The sequence below is a fragment of the Coccinella septempunctata genome, chromosome 1, assembly GCF_907165205.1.
Source record: "Coccinella septempunctata chromosome 1, icCocSept1.1, whole genome shotgun sequence".
NCBI lineage: Eukaryota > Metazoa > Arthropoda > Insecta > Coleoptera > Coccinellidae > Coccinella > Coccinella septempunctata.
The window spans coordinates 53,009,859-53,035,883 of NC_058189.1; the positions used below are offsets into that span (position 1 = coordinate 53,009,859).

The 26,025-nt window shown below is 32.5% G+C and overlaps 1 protein-coding gene across 3 annotated transcripts in view; it reads right to left on the bottom strand.

Moving 5' to 3' along the window:
- LOC123322180 (carbonic anhydrase) overlaps nt 1–23,234 on the bottom strand; it is a 34,470-nt gene extending 11,236 nt beyond the window's left edge. The window contains exons 1-2 of one of the 3 annotated variants that reach the window (XM_044910055.1): nt 23,111–23,234; nt 4,545–4,579 (exon numbers count right to left, since the gene is read on the bottom strand). In XM_044910055.1, the coding sequence (XP_044765990.1) occupies nt 4,545–4,578 (34 nt within the window). In that variant the 5' untranslated portion in view covers nt 4,579; nt 23,111–23,234. Of the gene's footprint in view, nt 1–4,544; nt 4,580–17,190; nt 17,250–17,419; nt 17,586–23,110 lie in introns of those variants that run through there. The other 2 variants (XM_044910063.1, XM_044910050.1) reach the window with 2 other exon arrangements.
- Nucleotides 23,235–26,025: the final 2,791 nt, after the last annotated feature.

Consider the following 26,025-nt stretch of genomic DNA (forward strand, 5'->3'; position numbering starts at 1 on the left):
TGCTACTATTCTACTGCTCTACCTGAATTATTTTTCAAAGATTTCAAAAATTCAAAGATTCATCCATACTGTTTTTTTCTTCTTCGTATAAAGAATATTGTAAAAAGTTGAGGAACTTCTGTTGAAAGATATTTGTCAGTTTTGAGTGGTTGTTGTACTTCAGTCGTTCCAGTTTTTTGGAATTGATTGTTCATATACAAATAGGTATACAGTGTGGGCAAAATTTCGTTGTCTACTGGGGGGATCTTGAGAACTATAAGAGCTAGAAGAAAACGGATGGCACATTTTCTAGCTCCTTTTCAGAGAAACAAAGAATGGTGAAAACCGTAGCCTCCTACCATTCTTCGTTTTTGAGTTATCAGCAAAAAATGAGATTTTGACAATTTCGAAAAGTGCTCATAACTTTTTTGTCTTTGAAGTTACAGATAACAGATCTGAAACTTGATCTTCTCAGGCATATTTCTACGTAGAATCGACTGACAAAAGATTTTTCTCTAATTCAAAAATAGCAAATTCAATAAAAGTTTGCATTTAAAATAACGAAAGTTCGCCTAAAGATTCGAAATGAAAAAATATTTTGAGGTTGTCAATGGATTCCACGTAAAAAAGTGCCTGTAGAAGGTTTAAGTTTCAGATCTGTAACTTCAAAGACAAAATAGTTATGAGAACTTTTGGAAATCGTCAAAATCTCATTTTTTGCTGATAACTCAAAAGTGAAGAATTGTGGGAGGCTGCGGTTTTCACCATTCTTTCTATTTTCTCTGAAAAATAGCTCGGAAATGTTTCATGTTTCTTCTAGCTCATGTAGTTCTCGAGATCCCCTCAGTGGACAACGAATTTTGCGCACCCTGTACAGTGCAAGTATTTTACTTGAAATAAATTCAGTACCTACATCAAGAAACAGTTTTTTTGTCTCAAATATGCTCGAACAGGGATTGGTATTTTAAAATGAGTTCTTTTTGATCTATGAAAATAATATACACAGTGTCCCAAATTTGGGATAAGACGTTATCGATAATTTTTTAAATGACAATCCTAATTTTCTAGGAAGTTGATATATAAACTTACTTATGCGTACTATAGGTATATCAAATTTTTATTCCTCGTTAAAAAAGTTTAATAAAAATAAGTAGGAAGTTGATATATGAACTTACTTATGCGTACTATAGGTATATCAAATTTTTATTCCTCGTTAAAAAGTTTAATAAAAATAAGTAGGGAGTTCAGCATCGTATCGAACGATGATTAGTTTGCCGTTTTGTGAGAAAATATAATATTTGTTCGAGACCCTTCAATGAGGGTGGCAAAGAATAATTCGAAGCCCACTGGGATGTTATAATCATTTTAAAAGACCATCTACCTAATAGGTAGATATCAATTTTATTCAGAAAAAAATCTTTTGAACATTAATTCTCCGCAATACTCTTTCTGACGAAATTGATGTATTTTTTATGAAATATCTTTGGTACGTCACATTTTGAAATAACCATTTCAACCGTTTCCCAAAAAAAAAAATGATTTGAAGTACTTAAAAATGAAAAATAAAAATGGGTATTTAAAATTTAAAGCGTTTCATATCGATTGCACAAGTTGGCAACATCGACTGAAATATGCCTTGATAATAAAGGACAACAAATACATTATCTTGATGAGATAGACAAAGATGGCTGTCTATGAAGTCCGCGACGAACGAGGAAGGTCGTAAAATTTTATGGGATTTTTATGGCCGGTTGCAGTTGAAGCTCGCCTGTAAGTAGGCGCCTGTAAATCAACAGCTGTTATTCTATAAACAAGCCATTGTTCTTTTCATTGTCTGGTAGGCGCTGTTGCCAAATCGTAAACTCGGAACCAAGCGATTTAAATTTTAAAACCCCATATTTGAAGAATGATTTTGAATAGTTTCCGCGGTGCATTTGAAAAATTCAGGAATGAAACTCATAATTATTCAGTTTAAACTTGCATATGCTGTCATAACCCAAATTGAGGAGAATAATAACCCAAATTCAATTGCTATTGAACTTTCTCAGCTGTAATAAAAATAATATCATTTTCTTTATCAGCTACCTAATAGATGAAAAATAAAATTGGTATCTGAGGATTTTAAAATCCATCAGCTTCCTATATCAAAGACGTTATTGCTGTTTTATCAGCATCTAAGGTGATTTTGACATTTCTGACTGTGATTATGATAAGGAAACACTCCTTCTGACGAAATTGATGTATTTTTTATGAAATATCTTTGGAAAGTCACATTTTGAAATAACCATTTCAACCATTTTCCCAAAAAAATTATTTGAAATACTTAAAAATGAAAAATAAAAATGGGTATTTAAAATTTAAACCGTTTCATTTCTATTGCACAAGTTGGCAACATCGACTGAAATATGCGTTGATAATATAAAAAATAAAAATAATATCATTTTGTTTATCAGCTACCTAATAGATGAAAAATAAAATTGGTATCTGAGGGATTTTAAAATCCATCAGCTTCCTATATCAAAGATGTTATTGCTGTTTTATCGGCATCTAAGGTAATTTTGACATTTCTGACTGTGATTATGATAAAACAGTAATTTCCTCATTGGGATTCTTATTATGTTATATGATAATGTCAGAAGAGGAAAAAATATAATAATTTTGACAGCCATTTCTAAATAGATAGACTATAATCGTTTTAACGTATTTGTTGATATTTATTTATCGATTTTTGTTCGTGTGGTAATTATTTTAAAAAACCTAGATGGAAAATCAAAGAACTATTACAGTGTGCTCTTATTTTAATGTTTCTTGTTTATATCTACAATTCGATTTGATGTGTAGGTACATTATTATGTACATATATTGTGTGATAGTATGTCCCTCTGGAAAAATAATTAACATAACGTTTTCATAAAAATACTCCAATTAGATTGAAAAATATCAGTTGTACTCCGATTAGTAATGAAGTCCGTAGCCATATCCACCATATCCGTATCCTAAAACATTTCCATAGTACAATCCACCCCCTAGTCTATACGGATGTCCTAGACCACTATAGTGACTACCGTATCCGTATGCCTGAATAACGGGGGTAGAAATGATGGTCTTCGCCACAACAGGAGTTTGGTAGTCCACCCTTGAACTATAACTTGTGGCAGCTGGAATACCATAGCTATATCCTACCAACGGATAGCTAGGGGCAGCACACACATATGAGATTATGGCGCAGAGAAGAATAAACTTGAGCATTTTGATTCTCTTGAAACTCACTCGAGTTGGATAGTACACTGATGTGGGTTTAAAAGTGTTCGTTATTTATACCAGACAATATTGCTCGAAATGACTCTTTGCTAATATGATCTTGAATTTTAATTGAAATGATGAAAAACTGGGGTAGTTACACCTCGTTGGTTATCACAAGTTCATATTTTATCAAATTATTCATGATTGATGTTGATTTATTTCTCGGATTATTTCTTAATTTCCTATCCATGGTTCTGTTATGATTAGGTATGACCATAGCATTTTATTGATAACACTGGTCAGCCAGGTTTTTATTCCTCATTTTCATATTGTTATTGAGAATGTCTGGGTTTGGGACTTTGATAAATACAAAATACTAGATAATTGCTAAGAGCTTTTGCTTTTGAAATATGAAGTGTTTCTAATAGAATTCAGGAAAATTACTACATTTTCAGGTGAAATTTGAATGCAACACTGTGAAAGAAGTGTATAAGTCTGTCATCATATAGTGTCCCAACCTCTTTTGTAACGCTCTTCCATTGTCTGTAAATCTTGATGGAATCTCCCACTCTGCTCTTCACTAAAATTGTCCAGGTTTCGGTCTCATTTTACCTCGTCAAAGCAATACAACTCCCAAATCGATTTCAAATGTTTTCATTTGAATTTGGATTTGCAATGGTGTGAGTTGGAATTTTAAGATGGTTTTTGTGATTTAGTTTTTTCATTTTTTTATTGGAAACTATACATGTCTCATGTAGGGACCATGAAAACATCAGGGGTGATATATTTTTTCCTTACTCGATTTATGACGGAAATCGATAAAATTTTAGTAAAATCAGCCTTGAAGTGATGTGCCATTCGACGCAAATTTCGTGGCTTCCTTCTATATTTTTATTATATGAATCTAGCCCCTTTTTTGATTCCTTTTCAACACAAAGAAGGAACTATTTTGGTCCGATAGTTTTGATAATAACTGTTCTTTAATGGCCATCGACCGAAGTCCTTCAGTTTTGTTTTTGTTTTGTTCGAAATTTTTACTTATTTTACTGGACCAGGCCTTCAGCTATATCTATATATAGCTTTAAGTCTTTATCTCATGAAACGATGAACCTCTATTGTAGTTTACAGTAAAAATTTCACATAAATATTTTCCAAATCTGCAAATCAATTAATAGTAACCATAAAACGTACCAGGAATTTATCTGTTCAAAGTGTTCATTTTCAGGTCCGATTCTTAAAAATAAGTCATAAATCAATTTTCAAGAATGCGGTTTTCAGTTTATGTGCTATAATCAATTGTCGCGTTGAAGCATTAAACTCACCATTTTCTTGGCAATATCCCCAATGACTTGACATTCTGAAAAAAAATATTTTTAACGTGTTTGAGTCTTGCCTTCATGAAGAGGTTAATGATGTATGAGATTATGTAGTTAACACTAAATATCGAGGATGAATTATAAGACACATAACATGCAACATTGAAGCAGAGTTATATGAATTATGGGTAATGAAACAAAAAGAAGAATATGTGAGGCGTTTCAAATATAAATTTCGAATAATCACTAGGGTTAAACTTTTTTGGTATTAAATGAGGAGCATAGGTACATACTTCATTAAATGTTATGAGGAAGGTTCTCCCAAGAATTTACAAATCAGACAAACAATGCCTATATAGAGGTATTCATACAGAGTGAAACTGTATTGTCATCATCTACTTTCTTCGCCTTTAAATTGGTAATTAATTTAAGTGGTAAGAACTGAATATTTAATAGTGACACATAATTTCCATCTCTACAATTTGATGTGCCATTAAACTAATTAATGTGATATCATGTTTACGAATAAAGGAATATAGATTAGTTTCCTGGCAACTCAACAATTTTGCACTGCTATAATTTGTTAAATTAATAACATTTTAGTTATTTATTTTGAAGACACTGTTGAAAATTCAACATGCTTAAAGTTTTCAGATTACATAATATCTGTTATTGCATTGAAAACTCAGTTAAATTTGATCTTGAGGTAAGGACAATTTGAATCTGTTTATTACATAGCTCGTGAATTGGAGCTAGACTAACAGTGGAAGGGTCTTTTGGAACTGAGTAAAAAGGGGAAAAAATTTGATGAAAGTGAAACTTGTAGAAGATAAAAAATGAGTAGGTAATGTGGAGGAAAATACAAAACTCTTATTTAAATTAAATATCACAAGTGCTCTTGAACTTGATCTGTAATTTAAATCGAATTTCTGCTAGATTTTAATTAAATCTCCCAAAAGATAACAGGGTTAGTAGTTGATTTAGGATTGAGCAACTAATCTCGAAGAAAATTGTTGAAGAAAAGGGATACATACAGTGTGTACAAAAAATGAAGGTACTACTTACTCCACGATGGTTGAGAAGAAATTTGATATTGAAGGATCAACGGAAATCAACTGAGCAAATTCTATAATCACCCGTCTTTTTATTGGGGGATGTTTTAGTGAGACATAATAAATGTATCCATTGACATCCCCTCATTTATAACTCACAAGAGACAAATTCATGAATGATTTCCATTAGTAGGTACGAATTCCATTTGATAATTCATCAATGCCTGACAGTGAAATTGAGTTTGAACTATGAAAGTTTGGAAGTTACAAAATGTATCTATTGTTTCGAATTTTCATCATTCATTGTTTAAAGTCGACGCGAATCCAAGGACAAGGACATGAAGTATGTGACAATAATGGATTAGAATAGAAGCCATATACCTACACTTTGAAAAGGCATTATGATGTTAAAAAGGAACTGTCCTTTTCCTAAGCAAATGCAAAACACTAATCTGAAAATTGACTCAGGATAAGTTTTAACGAAGAAATTTTTCATAGGTTTTTCATAGGAATGGACATTTATTTCAATATGAAGCAGAAACAGACATATGCGAAAAATATTTCTATTTTTGGTGTTTCCTTTGAAAACTTCTGCCGATAAGATAATGAGATTAATTCGAAACTAATAAATATATTACTCCGAATTAATCATTACATATTTTGACGTTTTTTGGTCAAGTCAAGTAAAACGTTACAGGTACACATAATTGAAAAATGCTTGTAAGACGAAAAATTTTATTCTTTATTCAACAGGAAAATGCAAAAAAAATTCTGTACGTAGGTACTTCACGAAAGAATTTAGCACTAAAATCATATGAAATCTTAAGTATGTATTCTTGTCAGCAGCATGGCGATAAACCATGATGTGGATTGGCCACTCAAATTAAGTGAGTTGACATCGTTGAATTTTTTTGAGGCTGAGGCCATTTTGAGAGAATCCAAGAAAAAGAATTATAAATTAGAATTTTAATCTTCAATATAATATGATACGAATTGATGAATGAAACAGAGTTTTTTTTTCGTTCCACAAGGCTTACAAATTTCACGAATTTAGAATCGTACGCCAACACTTAATAGACACACCTAATAACTTTAGTAGAGTATTTTCATTTTTTCCCCATTAACTCGAGCATGAAATATTATATTTAGAACTCTTTGGATAAATACCCATATTATTCTGAACTCTGTTTGGATGGGAGCCATAAAATAACTCATGCAGATGTATTTTGTTATTTCAGGAGAAACAAAATAATGAAATCGAATTCTCGATGAATTGAGCTGAACTTATTTCCAGACACTTTTTAATTGTTTTTTTTGAGCATTCCAATCCCATACGAAATACTTATTATAATTCATTTTTTTATAGTAGGTGCACTTATACAGGGTGTCCCGGGAAGAATGTGAAAAACGGATACCTTGAATTAATTTCATGGCTGGACTAGCATCGCCTGAGTGCCTTTGGGATATACAGGGTGATGTTCATCTTATGAGTGGAATTTCACTGTTCAATAACTCTTGAACTTATCGATCGAATGATTTCAAATTTTGAAGTTTTGTCACCCTTTACTATTACCTATCTTCAATATTTCTGAAATCGAATAAATCAGGTCCGCACTGAGAAAATTTTAGACTTTTCCTATTTTGCTGAATATTGGATCACTCTATACGTGGACATTATGATTTTTTTACGTTTTCGTAACTACAAAGAATCAATTCAAAATGAAAATTCTTAATCTCTGCTTGGCGCCGATATTCATGGTGATCAATAAACATTCCCTTCAATAATTCTTGAACTTATAGGTAAAATTATTTCAAATTTTGCAGTTTTGTCACCCTTATCGACTGCCTTCCTTGAAATTTCCATCAAATTGGAAAAACAGAGCCGGACTAGCAAAATTTCAGACTTCCTATATTTCCGGTGATATCGTATCAGCCTATGCGTGAACACTATGATTTTTATGACTGAACTAGTGTTCAAGTAGCGAGTTCGGGTTAAGATATCAAATCGTATTCACAAATGAAACGAATCTATTTGAGAAAACTTCCAATCAATGAATAGAATAAAAAAGAGCAAAAAGAAATTGAAGATATTCAAACTCAAAAACAAATTAAATAGAAAAATTTTCAGTTCAGGAATTGTTCGAAGAGGTTTTCTCCATTTCAATACATTTTTGAGCACGTTGATAGTGTTGTTTCACAGCTTTCGCTGTCGTATTCAGTTGTGATTCAATAATATCGCAAACATTAATCATTATTTGTATGTAGTTGATTCCAACTGTTTATCTTTACTCCATAGACCTCTTGTTTAAGCGCTCCCCATAAAAAATAATCCAATGGTGTCAGATCAGGGGATCGGGGAGGCCAAGCCACATGCCCACCTCTACCAATCCATCTGTTTTAAAAAGTGTTGCATTAGCACAGGAGCGCCATCATGTTTCAACCACAATGTTTCCATTGGAATGTTTTCTAACAAACCAGACAAAGTATGTTCCAAAAAATTCTTATAAATTTCTTCTTTCAACCTATATTCAAAATTATGAGGGCCAATCGAACAATTGTTGTAGATACCGTACCAAACATTTATCGAGAATCTAACTTTCTAACTTTTTTTTGAATTATTGATCTCGGCTTATTCTGAGCCCATACGAGAAAATTACAATTACATTCAATTTGAAGAAAATTTCAAGGAAGGCAGTCGAAAAAAAAAATAAATCTTGAACTTATCAGTAATAATAAGTTCAAGATTTATTGAACTATGAGGTTTCACTGATAAGGGAACGTTTATTGATCACCCTGTATGACAGTGCCTAGCGGAGATCAATAATTTTTATTCTGAAATAATTCTTTGTTGGTACGAAAACGAAAAAAAAAACATAATGTCCACGTTCGGGGTGATCCAACATTCACGAAAAGAGGAAGAGTCTGAAATTTTCCCAATACGGATCTGATTTATTCGATTTCAGAAATATTGAAGAAAGGCGATATTAAAGGTGACAAAACTTCAAAATTTGAAATCATTCGGTCGATTTGTTCAAGAGTTATTGAACTGTCAAATTTCACTCATATAAGATGAGCATCACCCTGTATATCCCAAACAAGGGCACTCAGGTCATTGAAACCTCTTGATACTAGTCCACCCTGATCACATTAATTCATGGTATCTGTTTGTCGCATTCTTCCCGGGACACCCTGTATAAGACGACTTATTAGTGAGGTAAGATTATTATTATGAGGCAGAGACAACCTTGTTGTCTCTGATGAATGACTTCGTTGTATTTGATGTATTCATTCCCACGAGCTGGACCGGAGTAAAAGATTGCGAGGAGGTGTCACTTATTTTTTGGAGGTTCAACTCAGATTCCAATACCATTCCAAGAGCCAAGAGCACTTAAGATAAAAAGATGAGTAGTTCTTCATTCAGAAAACTGCTAAGCCAAAAAGGGAAAAATTGATTATTTTCCACATAATATTCAACCCCCAATCTAGATCCAGAAGAAAACTTTAGTTTTCGGAGATTTTTGTTATTTCCTGATAAGATATGAAATAAGCTCTGATTGGGGGTACAATGGATCTTAAGGTCGCAATGCAATGAAACCCCCCTTGAATCTACAATGTCGAAAATGGGAACTTTTCTCATTTTTTCATTGATATAATTGAAATGGCAGGAGATATTTCGTTAAAATTCTTCGTCTGTTTGTTTGACAGATGTTTTGAAGATTTACCATTCCTTGAAACTACCCTGATTTCTCACAGGCTTCGAATTCTCAGCTGAGAATCTTCTCTGATATCCTAGCATGTTTGTAAAAAAAGGCACCCTTCTCTTCAGAGAACATCCATAGAAACAATTCTGTGTTTTTTTTTTTCGGAGATCTCACCTATGGAGAGTTCCATTTCAGCGAATTAGAGATGAAGGACCCTCGGAATATGAAAATACATACCGGGTGGCCCACCCCAGACGCTGCGCTCATTTTGAGGGCATAAATGAAGATATTTTGAAAATCTTTTCTTGTGGTGTGTGTAGGATGTCCGAAAGCACAATTTAAAATTATTGTCATATATACAGAGTATTCGAAAACAAAGATATAGACCAAAGTTGCACTTTTTTAAATGTAACACCCTATATTTGACCTCAAACATGGAATGGCAAGCTCAAGTTATGATGAGTTTCTTCAGATTACTTTATTGCTCAGAAGCACCCTTTACGAGATAATGGCGAAAAATCGAAAATATGGAGTTTTTTTAAATAGCAATTAATGAAGAAACTAGTTACGCCAGCGATCAGACAGTATTTTTTCGAGTAGATAAGTTGGCTACTCCTACATATAAAAGAAAATTTCAACTCTGGAATATAGAGTGATCATAATTAATTCTCAAACATCAACTACAAATAATCGTCGAAAACTTTCTTATTTCAAATGGCACACTCGGTATTTCTATATCTCGTTGAACGTAAAAATTAATTTCGAAACTATCTTCATAAAATTTTTCCACATCTGAACCTGATAGTTTCTGAGCAATTTTCGATTTTTAATTCAAAGCTAATAAACCATTTTCGCCATTATCTCGTAAATGGTCCTTCTAAGGTATAAAGTGATCTGAAGAAAATCATAATAATTTGAGCTTGCCATTCCATTTTTGAGTTCAAATACAGAGTGTTACATTTAAAAAAGTGTAACTTTGGTCTATATCTTTGTTTTCGAAGACCCTGTATATAGTCCTGTATATGACAATAATTTTAAATTGTGCTTTTGAACACCCTACACACACCACAAGAAAGATTTTCAAAATATCTTTATTCACTCTGGTATATAGGTACATAATAATCGATTAATTTCCACCTTTACTACAGTAAGTATTGATGCTTACGATTCTACAAATACAGGGTGAGTCTTTGACTCGTACAAATATTTGAACAATAGATTCTTGAGGTCAAAAGAAGCACTTTTTTCCTAAACCATTTTTCCTAATCGACACTGTTGAAAACCCATAAAAAATGATATTTTTAATTCAATCGCCCAAACTCTCGAATGAAATGAATTGCGGAATATAGTTTTTTATCTATTTGATTAATCTTTTTCGAACACAAGATATCACCCTCGTTTCCAGTTTTCTCATTATGACCATTACGTACCAAAAAAATACAAAAAACTCAAAGAACCCCACTCTTGAAACTTGAAACTGAGTTGGACGCTATTTTATGAATATTTGAACGTTTTGTAAAATAAAAGTATTCTTCATATTTTCTAGTATTATATAATGCGCTGTTTTCGAGTAATTTGATGTTCAAAAATTAAAAATATCTGTGAAATTCGAAAAATTGGTTACTTTCACCGAATGCAACTCTTTCTAAGAGATCCACAGATGTGTAGTGTCACAGATTCTGGCAGTAGCGGATTTACCATAGAGGCTGAGTAGGCTGCAGCCTAGGGCGGCAGATTTCAGGGGGCGGCAAATTTGGGGACAATTTTGTTTACACTAATTATAGAAACATTTCAGTTTCTGTAATTAGATATTTTAATATCTATCTACATCTGACTCTCCCCAAATATAAAAAAAACTGAACAAGTAGTGCATCATTACTATATTTTCCTGTTTCCCCTCTTATTTCGGCCGCATTGAACTCTATACTGAAACTTCGTGGGGGTGAAAAATTTTGGTGAAACTAGATTCTGAATCGTTGGGATGTGTTTCTTCAGTTCCTACGAAAACACAATTCAAGAAATGTTTGTCCAGACGTTCGTATCTAAGGCTCTATGTACAGGCTGGGCAAAATTAGTTGTCTACTGAGGGGATCTCGAGAACTATAGCAGCTAGGAAAAAACGGATGATATATATTTTCAAATCTGAAAACAGAACCGGTCTATCATTTTTAGATTTTGAGTTATAAACAAAAATTGGGATTTTGACGATTTCGGAAAGTTCTCATAACTTTTTTGTGTTTGAAGTTACAGATCTGAAACTTAACCTTCTTTGTCATTTTTGTACGTAGATTCTACTCACAGAATCTTTTTGTTCAATTCAAAAATAACAAATTCAATGAAAGTTTGCATTTAAAAAAACGAAAGTTCGCCTAATGTTTCGAAATGAAAAATTATTTGGTGCTCGTCAGTAGATTTTACGTAAAAAAGGGTCTGTAGAAGGTTCAAGTTTCACATAACTTCAAAGACAAAAAAGTTATGAGAACTTTTCGAAATCGTCAAAATTTTACTTTTTGCTAATAACTCAAGAACGGTTTTTACTATTTTTTTTTCTGTGAAAGAGAGCTCGGGAATGTGTCATCCGATTTCTTCCAGCTGCCATAGTTCTCGAGTTTCCTCAGTAGACAACGAATTTTGCCCAACCTGTATAAACCAGCGACAAATTATTCGGAAGAGAGAAGCTTTTTTTGCTAGAAAAGGTTGAAAAGTTAGGTATCTAAGAACCACATTTAAGCCAAGAAAAGCTGAACGCTGTGGCTCTTTTGTGTACTCGTATAAAGTCAGAACTAATGAAAAAAATTTCGTATTACGACATAGCAGAAAGATATTTTAACAGCGGGTTTCATAAAACTTTGATTGTGCGATCAACGATTTGACAGTCACTTGATTTCTAAAATGAACTCACTGACACCTTTTCATTGCTGAATATATTGAAGAAGTATAGCAATTGAGAATAATTTAATGGACGTATAAACATCATAATTTGATGCGAGAATGATATTCTGAATGATCATGACTGAATTAACGATTGAAAACAAATTGACGTCTGTTGGTCGATCAAGCATTGATTCCCTGATCAAGCTTTATGAAACCCGAGGCGAGACTCTTATGACTTACGTTCCTATTTTATTGTTTTGAATCAAGCAGATATTTTATACGGGCGGAAAGGCATTAAAAAAATTTTGGTTCTGTTCGTCTATGATAGAAAGGGGTAGAAAAATCCATCCCTGATCCTTGCTTAGCAAGAAACTTTTTCGATATTCATATCTTATAATAAATAATTAATTTTGGATAACTTAATCCATTCTCAAAAAATCATCTTGAGATTTTTATCACATATACTCATTAAGATGATTGTGTGCACAATTGCAGAAATATTCGATATGCACTTTGTTTTACTGTCTCTTTTTTTCCTGAAAAACCGTGAATTTTCCCAAGAAACTACAAGAGACCTTATTTGTTAAGAATGGATCAAGATATCCAAAATCAATCTTCTATTGTAAAATCTGGATATGGAAAAAAGTTTCTTGCGGAACAATGTTTAGGGGTTTTTCTGGCACTTTCAATCATAGAGGAACAGCACCGAAAATTTCTACCCCGCATAAAATATCTGCTTTTGATTTCATTTTTGTCAGTTTCTCGATTCTCAAGGAAAAAATTAAAAACTGCTTTTCGGGCTGTAACTATTAGAGGGGCTCAGAAAAGTAAATTTTACATTAATGGTCCACCCTATTTTCTGACGAAGAATCACCCCCTTTATTTTTTGCAACTATTCCTATGGACCATGTTACCATGTATATATGGTGTACCATACTTAATGATAATAAATTTAGTCTTTCCGTTTGATATAAAATATATCTATTCTATTTTAAAATGTGTGCCCAACAAAAATGAATTAATTACGTTTACTGAATGTATATCACTGTGTGACGAATATCAATTAATATATCCATTACTTCGCCTCATTAGAAGTCTTTGAGTAAATTTTATTTCATTCAGAAATAAACGTTCTATTTCTTGTGAAATCTCAACTTAATCGTTGCGTTGTAAAAATGATCTGGGAACTCGGGAACTGACACATCGATTCGCTAGGCCACAATAATTATGAATAGTTATTAGGACCACAGTGTACAAATCTCAAAGTTACATTTTTACTGACACAAAAATTGTCATTAATATTTTGAACTAAATAATTATGGTAAGGGCGGCAAAATTCAAACAGCCTATATACTGGCGGCAAATATGTAAATCCGCCACTGGATTCTGGAGGTAATTTTGTTTTTCTAGGGCCGAATCGGAAAAAATGGTACAGCAAAAAAGTGTTTCTTTCGACCTCAAGAATCTACTATTAAATTATTTGTCAGAGTCAAAGACTCACCCTGTATAAGTCTATATTATGTATTATACTGAGAGGTTCTCAATGTGGTGAACCAATTGATATTATTTGGCTTTTTTTCCAAAACTTTTGGAGCCTCGATTATATAAAGCAGATTTGGCTTATTGTCACAAATAGATTGTTTTAAGGTCACGCCTTCATCCATTTCGACTTCCTACCTTCTAAATTTATTCAACATTGATGATTCGAATTAATGTCACAGTCAAAGTTCTCTATTACGGAAGACGCATTTGTCATTAGTATAGTAGCTACGAGTGGAATATTCAAAACAAACCTATAATTTCTTCCTTTAACTATATATTGTCCACAATGTCCTCTGTAGAAAAACGATTCATTGATGATAAGGCATAGGTTGAAAAATGGAATTTCTTTAGTTTTCTCATTGACCAATTCAACATTTATCCGAGTGATGAGGGTTACATAAATGCCAGTTTTATTTCATCAAGAATTTTAGCGTGCTATAATAGAATTTTTCATATGAACTCTTCTTTATAATTTTTTTGAATTATCTTAGGTTCCTTATCAAGAATTATCAAAAGCGGCCTCGAAAATTATGTATAACCACCTACTATTTTTAATCACGAAAATGACATACCTACCATTTCTGTTCAATTTGAAATATTTTTATCATATTTGACGTGGTTTGCCATACGACTCTGACTTATACAGGGTGTTCAGTGGAAAGGAAATATAATTATAATTTTGATGGGAATTAGGGTCAAAGAGATGATTTTAATTAATTCATTAGTAACGGCTCGAGTGAACTTACAAATTTTATGAGAAACGATTCTCTTTTTTTTGTTGTTATTATGGAATCACCTTCGGTATCACCGTATAGACAGACACAAAACAAAATAATTACCCAAGATCATTCGAACAGTTAGAAACAGTAACGAATGACAAAATTCGTAATTATCTACATGCTGACTTCCGTGGAGCAAATGACGATCCTAATTAAATTTGAATGTAATCATTAAAATTCCTCATCTTTCGAATGAGCTTTGGTGACAATATTAGGTATAAATGTATAGAAAAATTATGTGAGAATGCGAGAAAGTAAAGTCCCCAAAAAATTAAATGCAGTTCACTTTCGAATATAGTGTGAAGTCTATTGATTTTTCCGCATAATAAACACATATTTCCATAAGTTTTTCGGAAAAATTTCTACCAGCTATCTATGGTTATTGAAAGGGACCAATAGAAAAAAAAATTAAATTACTTGGAATAAAGGGCAGAAAATTCCTGCCCACATGGTGAAAAATTCACCACTTTAGGAAAAAAAATCGAATATTTTTGGAATCTGGCAAAATAATGGACCATATCAAAATAATGTTGACAATTTCTAAATTTTAATAACCTACTCCTTGACCTTCTTGTCTTACCGATAAAAATTCTACACGATTAAGGTTGGCAAAATTCATTATTCCCATTGAATAAATTCAATTACTTTTTCAACTCTGAATGAATGTTTTCTTTTTTGGGCAGACTATGTGCTTTGCTATGAATGCAAGGTTATTATTATTGATTTCCTTGGAAGATATAAACCGAGAAATATTCCAAGACGAATTTCAGTTCATCTCACTAGAAATGGAAATTTCATTTATTTGTTCTCAATAAAATTTGAATTTGATATCGAACATGAGAAAATTACCCTCAGACAGTTTACTTAGGAATTTTAAAAACAAATGCAAAATTTTGGTCACTCCTCGAAAACCACTGAACATGATTCACAAAAATTTTCTTTGTAAGTAACAATGTTATATACAGGGGGAACCGGAAAAAAATTTGGGTTGCCATTTAAAAAAATGAAGATTTTGATGAATTTTCGTTTTGATACATGGATCTACGTTTTCGTGGATCCTGTATATAATATGGTTATTTACAAAGAAAACTTTTAGTGTATCATTTATTGACTAGAGGCAGTCCAAATCTGAATCAATTACATAGAATAGGGACGGAGCTATAGTCATGGGCGCCCGCAGGGGGGGACCAGGGGGGGCCACGGCCCCCCCTGAGATTCTGATAGACACCGTTAGAGAAATTTTTCTTTCAGTAAAACTAATCGTAGATGATATTTTGCCCCCCCTGAGAAAAATTTCTGCGGGCGCCCATGGCTATAGTCCTTTATGTAAGTACCTCAAACTGTCAAAATATTAATAAAAAGTCAAATTTCTCGAAAACCGTTGAGAATTCAGACATAGCTGTATTATCAAACATATATTCAAATTTAACAAGGAATTCATAAATGTAAAAATATATAGGGTGTTCCATTCAAAATAATGAAGTTGATAGCTGTGGAGATGAAACGAAACACTTTGTATAGTTCTAAATAATTTTAGGAGACGCTCTACTTAAAAAGAGGAAAGTTTTATTTGAAACTCTTTTTTGTAAAGTTAATAGAATTAGAGTAATCGACCGCTGCCCCATGACGCGGACACCCTGTATTTATACAGGGTGTTCCTAAATTGAACGTACAAACGAAAAGGGGAGATTCCTTAAGTGAGTTTAAGAAAAAAAAGTCCCATAAACATAGGGTCGCAAACGTTTCGTTTTCGAGATACAGAGTGTTGAAGTTTGAATTTTTTTCAAGTTTTTTTCTCATACTATCTACACTTCACAAGTTATTCAACTGAAATTTGGCATAGATATTACATTTTAGAGTTCTCACCACGTGACATGGCAATTTCGATAGAAGATCTACAGGGTGATATTTTTTCTGGAACACTGCCACCTGTTCTTTTGCAGAACTTTTTTTGGTGAGAACAGGTGGCAGTGTTCCAGAAAAAATATCACACAAAAATAGTCTTATTATTATTATGTACCTACCACATCAAATTTCTTCATTTCTTCATGCATGAGAATGTGTTTTATTTTTTTAACCAGAAACGGTGCCTCGTACAGCGAAAAGTCAAGAGATCGAATTTGCTCCAAATTAAATAAGGATTTAAATAGTAATTTTTATTGTCGGAAAAACCAGTGGCGTGTCATTTTTTATCTGAAAATATTCAGTCTTGCTGCAGTACGGACGCCACTGGTAGAATAGAAAAGAAATGATATTATGCAAAAAGTGCTCCTTGACGCTCAAAACCTATGTGACAAATTTCATAAAAATATGTCAAGCAGTGTTAAAGTTATTAATAAAAAATATTTTTTTTTCTATAAATTTAACACCCCGTATCTCGTAGAGGAAACATTTCTCGACATATGTTTATATGACAAACTAGGGCTTATTTTTGATGTACAATACGTGGTTAAAATTTCTTGGTTACGATCTGGATCACCCTGCATAAAAGATTTTCACGACTAGACCATAGCTGAATTAATTTTTGAGTAATGAGAATTTAGACCTCGCCATACAGTATTTATGCAAAGTGTCCCTAGATATGGATTACCCCCGTGCTAGGGTGTTCCCAGAACCTTTATGTAAAATTTCTATGATTAAATTCAAATTCAAGCATGGAGGGCCAATTTTTTAACATCAACCAATTACAATAACCGGAACAAACCCAATCAAAACTGCCTGGATCTCACTCTGCAAATAAAGCAGCATTCATAAGCACTATTATTTCCATTCGTGTTATCTTAATTACCACTACTACAACGTTTCGGCGCATACATCCTTCAAATAATCAAGACGTAAAGCATTTCTCCCCATCTACCAAAAACACTGATTATTCCATGCAGCAGAGTAATTAAAACGAAGTTTCGAATGAAAGTGGTTCAATTAAAACTTACCCGCTGAGATTTCCAAAATTTCCAAGTGGGCAAAGAAGGAAATTTCTTTCGAAAGAATAACTCTGATGGGAGCTTCAAGTTGCGCGCTTTTTTCGCGGGTCAGTTATCGATAGTGCGCGTATGATCACACTAATATATCCTCTTCTCTAGAGGACGTGGGCCAACACACGCAAAAATACGCCGGACGGCTAAGCCCCACTTTAAAACCAATACTACGGGCATAAACAATTCACTCCAGGTTTCAAAATGCGTTGTATACAACGCACAGTATACTGTGCGTTCATGAATTGAATTGAGGCTAATGGCCTAACCAGTTTTCGAAACCGAAGAATGCTATATGTATGACTATCTAAATCTCATCTTCCGTGGAACATTAGAGGTCACTAGATAACTAATGTTTTGGACGCCTATATACCTGTTGACACAGTCGCCAGTAGACCGAGGAGATGGTACAGACCCATCAAAAATGAAGAAAGGAGTTGGAAAACTAACATTTCCGATTTTCAGTGAAACACTACGAACATTCCTAATGCCTTAGAAATCATTAACATAAAAGACCGTACGAAATCATATACTCAGTGACGTTATAGAAGTTTTAAAAACAGAAAATGTAAAGTTTTAGCTTCGAGTATTTTTTGTTGAAACAAAATTATACTTTGACTCGTAAAAATATTTTAACAGCAGATTCTTGGGGTCAAAAGAGACACTTTTTTCCTATGCCGTTTTTTCCGATTCGGCCCCAATAAAAAGATAATTAATTTTAAGTTTTCATAACGAGCTGTGCCACCCCTGGAAAAACAAAATTACCTTCAGAATAACTAGCTGATACTATGACACTACACATCTGTGGATCGTTTAAAGAGAGTTGCATTTGGTCAAAGTACCCAATTTTTAGAATTTCACAGATATTATTCAATTTTTGAACATCAAATTACTCAAAAACGGCGCATTATACCAGAAATAATGAAGAATATTTATTTTACAAAACGTTCAAATATTCATTAAATGGCGGACTACTTAGTTTCAAGAGTTGGGTTCTTTGAAAGCTCACTACTATAGATATTTTCAGTTATTGCTCCTTCTTCTACAATGTTTAGTGCAACTATTGTGTATTAAACCCCCTAGACCCTAATACGTTCTATTGGGGTTTAATATATTCAATGGTGCAACAAAATATCTTGAGTTCATAGACGTCAAAGTAGTCTACAAGGGTAAAACTGTTACTTTGTTTCTAAAAATTTGTTCGAAATCAGGTTGAAGTACTTCGAAAAAATCAAAATAAAGAATAGAAAGGAGAAGTTTATTCATAGAGAGGTGTCCGGCGGCAGAGATGTATAGGTTCTGGATGCTCAGTGTACCCCTTGCAGAGATAAGTCTGACCCCTTGAGGTACGCCAGTTGACCGTTGGGGTACGCGACAAAATTCAAGTATTGGTGGTGACTTACCTGATTCACGCAAGAGCGATTAGCTTTCTACGTATTGCAGACAAAAAATTTATGCAAAAAGGCTGAAGTGAAAGACAAAATATCTTAATGGCCTTCCAGTATTCATTCTATCGATACCCATGTGAATTAACATTAAAATTGAGCAAAATTACCCCAAGAATTGACTCCATATAGATACATGCCATAAAAAAACACCAACCATATTAATCAATAAAAATATAACATATCGATTGAAATTTATTCTGGGAGGATTCTGCATTTCTTCATAAACTTTTTAGGGTTTTCACTCCTAATCTCTGAAACAAAATCAATTAAAAATGAAATCAACGATTTGCTCCTGCGTGAATTCTTGCACTAATTTGTCAGGAGCAAATTAACTAGAAAAAATTGTTGCCTGACAATGAACTCAAAATAAATAACGTTGAAATTATAATTCTAAGTTGTAACGTTTCGGAGTCTATATCAGACTCCTTCATCAGACGAAAAATCTATTTTAGAAAATCTTCTGAATTGTGGCTTTTGTTTGACATTAATTGCAGAGATAATAGATTGATTCCAAAATTCCTGAGAATTAGGCTCGGAGTAATGCGGTTCGGAAAAGATTAAAAACAAGTTCGGTTATGCGTTGGTAAGAGAAAGAATAAATTTTCTCAGATATAATAAGGTAATATTTCAACAAAATATAACATTGACAATTAATGTCAAACAAAAGCCACAATTCAGAAGATTTTCTAAAATAGATTTTTCGTCTGATGAAGGAGTCTGATATAGACTCCGAAACGTTACAACTTAGAATTATAATTTCAACGTTATTTATTTTCAGTTCATTTGTCAGGCAACAATTTTTTCTAGTTAATTTGCTCCTGACAAATTAGTGCAAGAATTTACGCAGGAGCAAATCGTTGATTTCATTTTTAATTGATTTTGTTTCAGAGATTGGGAGTGAAAGCCCTAAAAAGTTTATGAAGAAAAATATAACATACCTATCTATCAGAGTACCTTAAAAGTAAGTACAAAATTCATGTTTTCGTTATCATCTATAACTGTGAAGTTTGTCATGCACTAGTAGGTAATGTAGTTGCGTTTTTTAAATGAAAAATCTAACTTTTAGTACCAGAAATGGATGGACAATGTGTTGCTGAGTATGACTTGGTCATTGATGGGTTTTTTATTTGCTCTTATTTATTATGGGGATGAAAAGTTATACTTATTAAACCCGAGTTTTTTTGCCTGTCAATTCATTGTTGATAATTGGGAAAATTACGACATAGCACAAAGATGAAAGATAAAGTAAATTGACATAATTACATGTCCATATCAAGATTATAAGAAACACCAAAATACAGCGGAACAGAAAGAAAATACCATAGCTAGCGATAAAAGAGACTGATACTTATCGGCGAAATAATTGCTGATTTGGATTAAAACCCCCTGATCTGAAAAAGGGGCTGTTGGTCCCACATTCCTATCGATAGGAACTATGGTCCGAAATGATAAAAGTTCTAGTTCTAATCTGACCAGAAATGAAACCGTACTCAGTTCTCGTGGCACTGTCGTGTTTGAGCAAAGTAAGCTCTAGAGCAATTGGATAAAAAGGAAGCGCTGATAATTTCAATTGAAGTCGACTGATAATTGAGCAATGTTCCCGTTTAAAAGTTATGTTGGGACCCATTTTATTTGGTTAATCGAAAGTTGGAATATATTATTAGAATGTTTAGAAAGAACTCAGCCTTAATTATACAAAATACAAATGAGAAGATAGGTAATACCTATTCATTGCTTGATTTGAAAAGTTTTTTCCAACATTTTCATGTAACTTTTATCACTTTCAAAAGTCATGATCAACAATCCCATGACTACATTTTGGTATTATCCTACTCATTTCCCATGAGAATAAAGTTAATCATACCAGCCATTTGAACACTATACTTTTATATGGCAATCGTTTATAGTAGCATATTATAAAAACAGGACCATAAATTGAAAAGATTCATGTATACCTAAAATAGAGAAAAGAATAAAAAGGTCGACCTAGAATTTTTTTCTACTAGGTATACAGGCACAGGGTGTCTCAGAATTAGTGCTCAATTATACACCACAGTACTCTAAGAACAACGGAATAGTGAGAACTTACAGCCCTTCAAAAGTTCCTTGTATCCTTGAGGTGAATTAAATTTATTTTCTCAGAAACTACAGCAGATTAAAGTCTATAATTATTATTATCAAAGCTCAAACTTGTAGTCAAAATGAATAAAACATACAAATTCAAAGCAAAATATTTATATTACCTCTATTGAGACAAGAACTGAACTAGAACTAGGGTTTTTTGTCATAAATGTAGGTATTATAGAATAATCACAACAATAACAACGGAATTTCCAGTTGAGAATTTTGAGATTATCAATGTATGTTTTTCGATCATCGATTCAAGAAATTTCTAGGAAATTACTGCTGTTGGCGGTTTGCGGGTTTGCTCATTTCCACAGAATTCTTGAACTCGGGGAAAGAATTATTATGTTATTTCGTCAAGAATTTGTCTAGTGGGAAAGTGTAACGATATACATGAAGTTCAATCAGAACCATCGAAGGTTCGAAGGAGTCTAAATTATTGGCAAAACTCAAGGAATATATGCAAAGATTATATAACTAATAGGCATTACGACATTTTTGGAAAAAGCCACAAGACGAAAAATTTTTTTCGACAAATCATTGTTTTTCATACAGGATAAGTCTTTGACTCGTAAAAATATTTTACCAATATAGTCTTGAGATTAAGACCAAACTGGTATAGTCTTGAGATTAAGACTATACTGGTATAGTCTAGTAATGGTCTATACCATTTTTTCCTATTCGGCCCTGATGAAAAGATATAGCCATTTTAAGTTTTCATAATGGGCTATGCCACCCCTGGAGAAATAAAATTTCCTTCACAATAACAAGCTGAATCCAGAGACTGCTGAATCTATATGGCACTATACATCTCTGTCGATCCAGAATTGCATTCAGCCAAATTACCCAATTTTCCGAATATCACAGATATTTTTTATTTTTGAACATCAAATTAGACGAAAACGGCGTATTATAGAGAAACTATGAGGAATATGTACTTCATTTTACAAAACGTTCAAATATTCATGAATCCAACTCTTGAAACTAAGCTAGAGCTTAGTTTCAAGAGTTGGGTTCTTTGAATTTCTGGTATTTTCATGCTACGTAATGGTCATAATGAGAAAACTGGAAGACGTGGGTGATATCTTGTGTTCGAAAAAGATTTATCAAATAAAAGAAAAACTTTATTCCGAAATTCATTTCATTTGATAAAACCGTTTTTGAGATAGCACTAAAAATAATATTTTTTATGGTTTTTCAACGATTCGGAAAAATTGGTATAGGAAAAAGTTACGCGTCAAAGACTCATCCTGTATACAGGGTATAAATAGTTGCGAAAAAATTCAAGGGATGATTCCTAGTGAAAAATAAATAAAATTTTTGTTTGAGAAACCGCCACTGCTCACATACATCCCCCAAAGATGGCACCTGAACAGCAATTTTTTCTTAGAGACCAGAAAACAGAAAAATGAAGTTGACCAGACAATCTACCCTAGCGGAAGCGCAATAAAAAACAATTTTGGTCATCATGATATCCAGCAACTAAGTAAATTTAAGTTCAAAGATAATCAACATCATTGATTACCTACTTGGGTAAATAATAATAATAATAATAATTTCAAAGATAATTCCAGCCTATACGATTCATCATACGTAGGCACCTACCTGTTCATAATTTTGTTTATTCAAAAAATGTTACTTCTAATAAGAAATTTAAGGAGACCATATTCGTTTAAAATGAATCAAGCTATGAAAAATTAATTTTCCAGTGGTATAATATGAATAAGTAAAAAAGTTTCCTGCGAAACAAATTTTAAAAGTGGCTTTTCTACCTGTTGCAATTTTGGGGAACAACACCTGAATTTGTTTGATTGTCTTCTCGCTTTTTCTATAGAATGTCCGATCAGTTTTCTGGTTTCCTGAAAATTGCTTTTTAGGTACCATCTCTGTATCTAAGCAAGAGCAGTAAAAAAAAAATTATATTTTTCGGCACATTTACACCGTCTAATAGAGGTAAGCTTTGATGAATACCTCTTTAATTATTCGAATACTGGTGAAAATAATTTGTAGATTATTTTTGTTTTTTTCGAACTAATAAAGAGTGATCGCTGTTTGCCAAAATCGCAGAGAAATTTACCTCAAAATTTTCCAAGGGAACTACGAATGCACTGCAAGATTTCACTGAATTTTAATGAGGTAATGAGGAATATGACGATTCTAACTAACGGGGAAGTAATAATTCCATTTCCCCTATTGACAAATTCGTTTCAGATAAAAGGAAGTGATAAAATGAAACTTCTGCTAATCAGAAATAATTATTGAAAAAATATACACCTAGCTATCAATTAATAATTCCAGAAAGTCGCGAGGAAAGGATTTCCTTCTCGATTAGATATCGAAAATTTTCCCTTATTTCCCGTTTTATCTCATAGTAAAATTATCCCGGAAATATTCATTCAATATTTTTTTTCGTAACATTGTAGTAGGTATATCTAGGAAAATGAAAAAAACGCAACCAATAACGCACTCTGATTTAGTATTATCGAAGATTTTCCTTCAAACAATTATAAATTGCACTACACCCCAGATTTTATAAAAGTCTTATAACCTGAGTGATTTTTGACGTTCTGGGAGCTACGTACGGAATTATTAGGCCTAGGCTGACCTTTAGTTAAAAAATTAAGAAGGTTGATTACGCCAAACAAGAGTGTGGCCCTTTCATAAGTATAATTTTTTTGAGCAGCCAATGCTTAGATAAAGCCCCCCTAAAGATGGTAGGACCTGAAGAGCAATTTTTAATTATTGCCTCGAAATCGGACAACAAACAAAAATGAAATTGAGCAATCATTAAATGGGAGCAAAAAGGCACTAAAAATTTTTTTTATTGATCCTCTATAATGTCAGCATTATACAGGATGTCCGCGCCATGGACAGCGGTCGATTTCTCTAATTCTATTAACTTTACAAAAAAGAGTTTCAAATAAAACTTTACTCTTTTTAAGTAGAGCATCTCCTAAAATTATTTAGAACTACACAAAGTGTTTCGTTGTTCTGCACAGCTATCAACTGCGTTATTTTAAATGGAACACCCTATATATTTTTACATTTTTTAATTCCTTGTTGAATTTGAATATGGGTTTGATAGCACAACTATGTCTGAATTCTGATTTTCGAGAAATTCGACTTTTTATTAATATTTTGACAGTTCGAGGTACTTACATAAAGGACTATAGCTCCGTCCCTATTCTATATATCATTTAAAATTGATCCAAAACAGAAATTCATCAAAAACTTCATTTTTTTAAATGGCAACCCATATTTTTTTTCTGTTCATTATTTGAAACAACTAAAGGCGAACAAAAAATGTTTAAATAATTAACAGAAAAAAATATGGATTGCCATTTAAAAAAATGAAGTTTTTGATGAATTTCTGTTTTGATAATGGATCTACTTTTTCGTGGACCCTGTATATAATATGGTTATTCACAGAGAAAATTTTTAGTGTTTCATTTATTGACTATAGACACAGTCGAAATTTGAATCAATTATATAGAATAGGGACGAAGCTATGTAAGTACCTCAATCTGTCAAAATATTAATAAAAATTCAAATTTCTCTAAAACCGTTGAGAATTCAGACATAGTTGTATTATCGAACTTATATTCAAATTCAACAAGGAATTCAAAAATGTAACAATATAGGGTATTCCATTCAAAATAACGAAGTTGGTTGCTGTGCAGAAGAAACAAAACACTTTGTATAGTTCTAAATAATTTTAGGAGACGCTCTACTTAAAAAGAGCAAAGTTTTATTCGAAACTCTTTTTTGTAAAGGTAATAGAATTAGAGTAATCGACCGCTGCCCCAGGACGCGGACACCCTGTATCTATCTACTAGGTAAATTGAACTTATTTGAAGATGGTTCCAGAACCGTTTCGACTCATGCTACGTACCTGTTTTTGTTTGCAAAAACCGTTACTATATTAGCGAGATATTACAAGAGATTGTATTTGTTCAAATTCAAATTGCATCAAAATATCAAAAACTTATTTTTCAATGGTATATAATATGAATAAAGAAAAGAGTTTCTTGCTTTTCTTAACCCTTGCAATTGTGGAAGAAATCCACCAAAAAAATTTTTCATTCCCGTTTTGCTATAGAGAATGTCTGCATGATTTCTGTTTTCTGGTTTCCGATCCCATTCAATAATTTTACAGCAATTTGACATTTACGTGCAATCTGGAGAAAATTGATGTGAGGTTCTAAGAAACTTCTCCTGGTACCTATTATCATCTAAAAAATCAAATATCACTTAAGTGTTTTTTCTTCTTCAATTGAATTTGGATATTTGAAATATCCCATTTAGAATAACATTTGAACCAAAAATTATAGAGTTATAATCTCTGATTTGAATAAATTCAATATTGTATGAAAGAAACAACATTATTTTATCAATTGCAAAAATAATAAGGAATTTTACGTTAATCGGAAATATTCATTTGACTGAAACGGATAATTTTATCTTCTTGTTCGAATCTGTTACGTACTGATCACTTTTTAATTGCAGTGTAACCTTGAAATATATAAAAATATTTCGGTTATATTTAATGCTATATTATTTGAAAGAAATCGAGAGAAATTGAATTACCAAAATAATTGTGATCGAATGGTCTTAGTAAAACAATCATTTCAGTAAAGATAATATTATTATAATAATATTAATAAATAATCAATAATTATCGAGAATTAAGGGCAGGTAAACTCCTATAGAAATTATTAAATTTTATCGTTTATTTGATTACAACATACATAAAGGATATCGTTAGTGCTTGATAATTTGGACTGAAAATAAAAAAATTCAAGTCGGAAAGAATATTTGAATAAGCGCTCAAATTTGAAATTTTTTTCAGGACATCTAACGGAATACCTTGAAATTATCTACCAAAGATTCCTCTTTATATCTACAGAAAACTAGGTTTGCTTTTTCATCCGTCAATTTCTAGGGATGGCCAAATTTATATGGCTATCGATATTTGTTTATCATTGATGATGA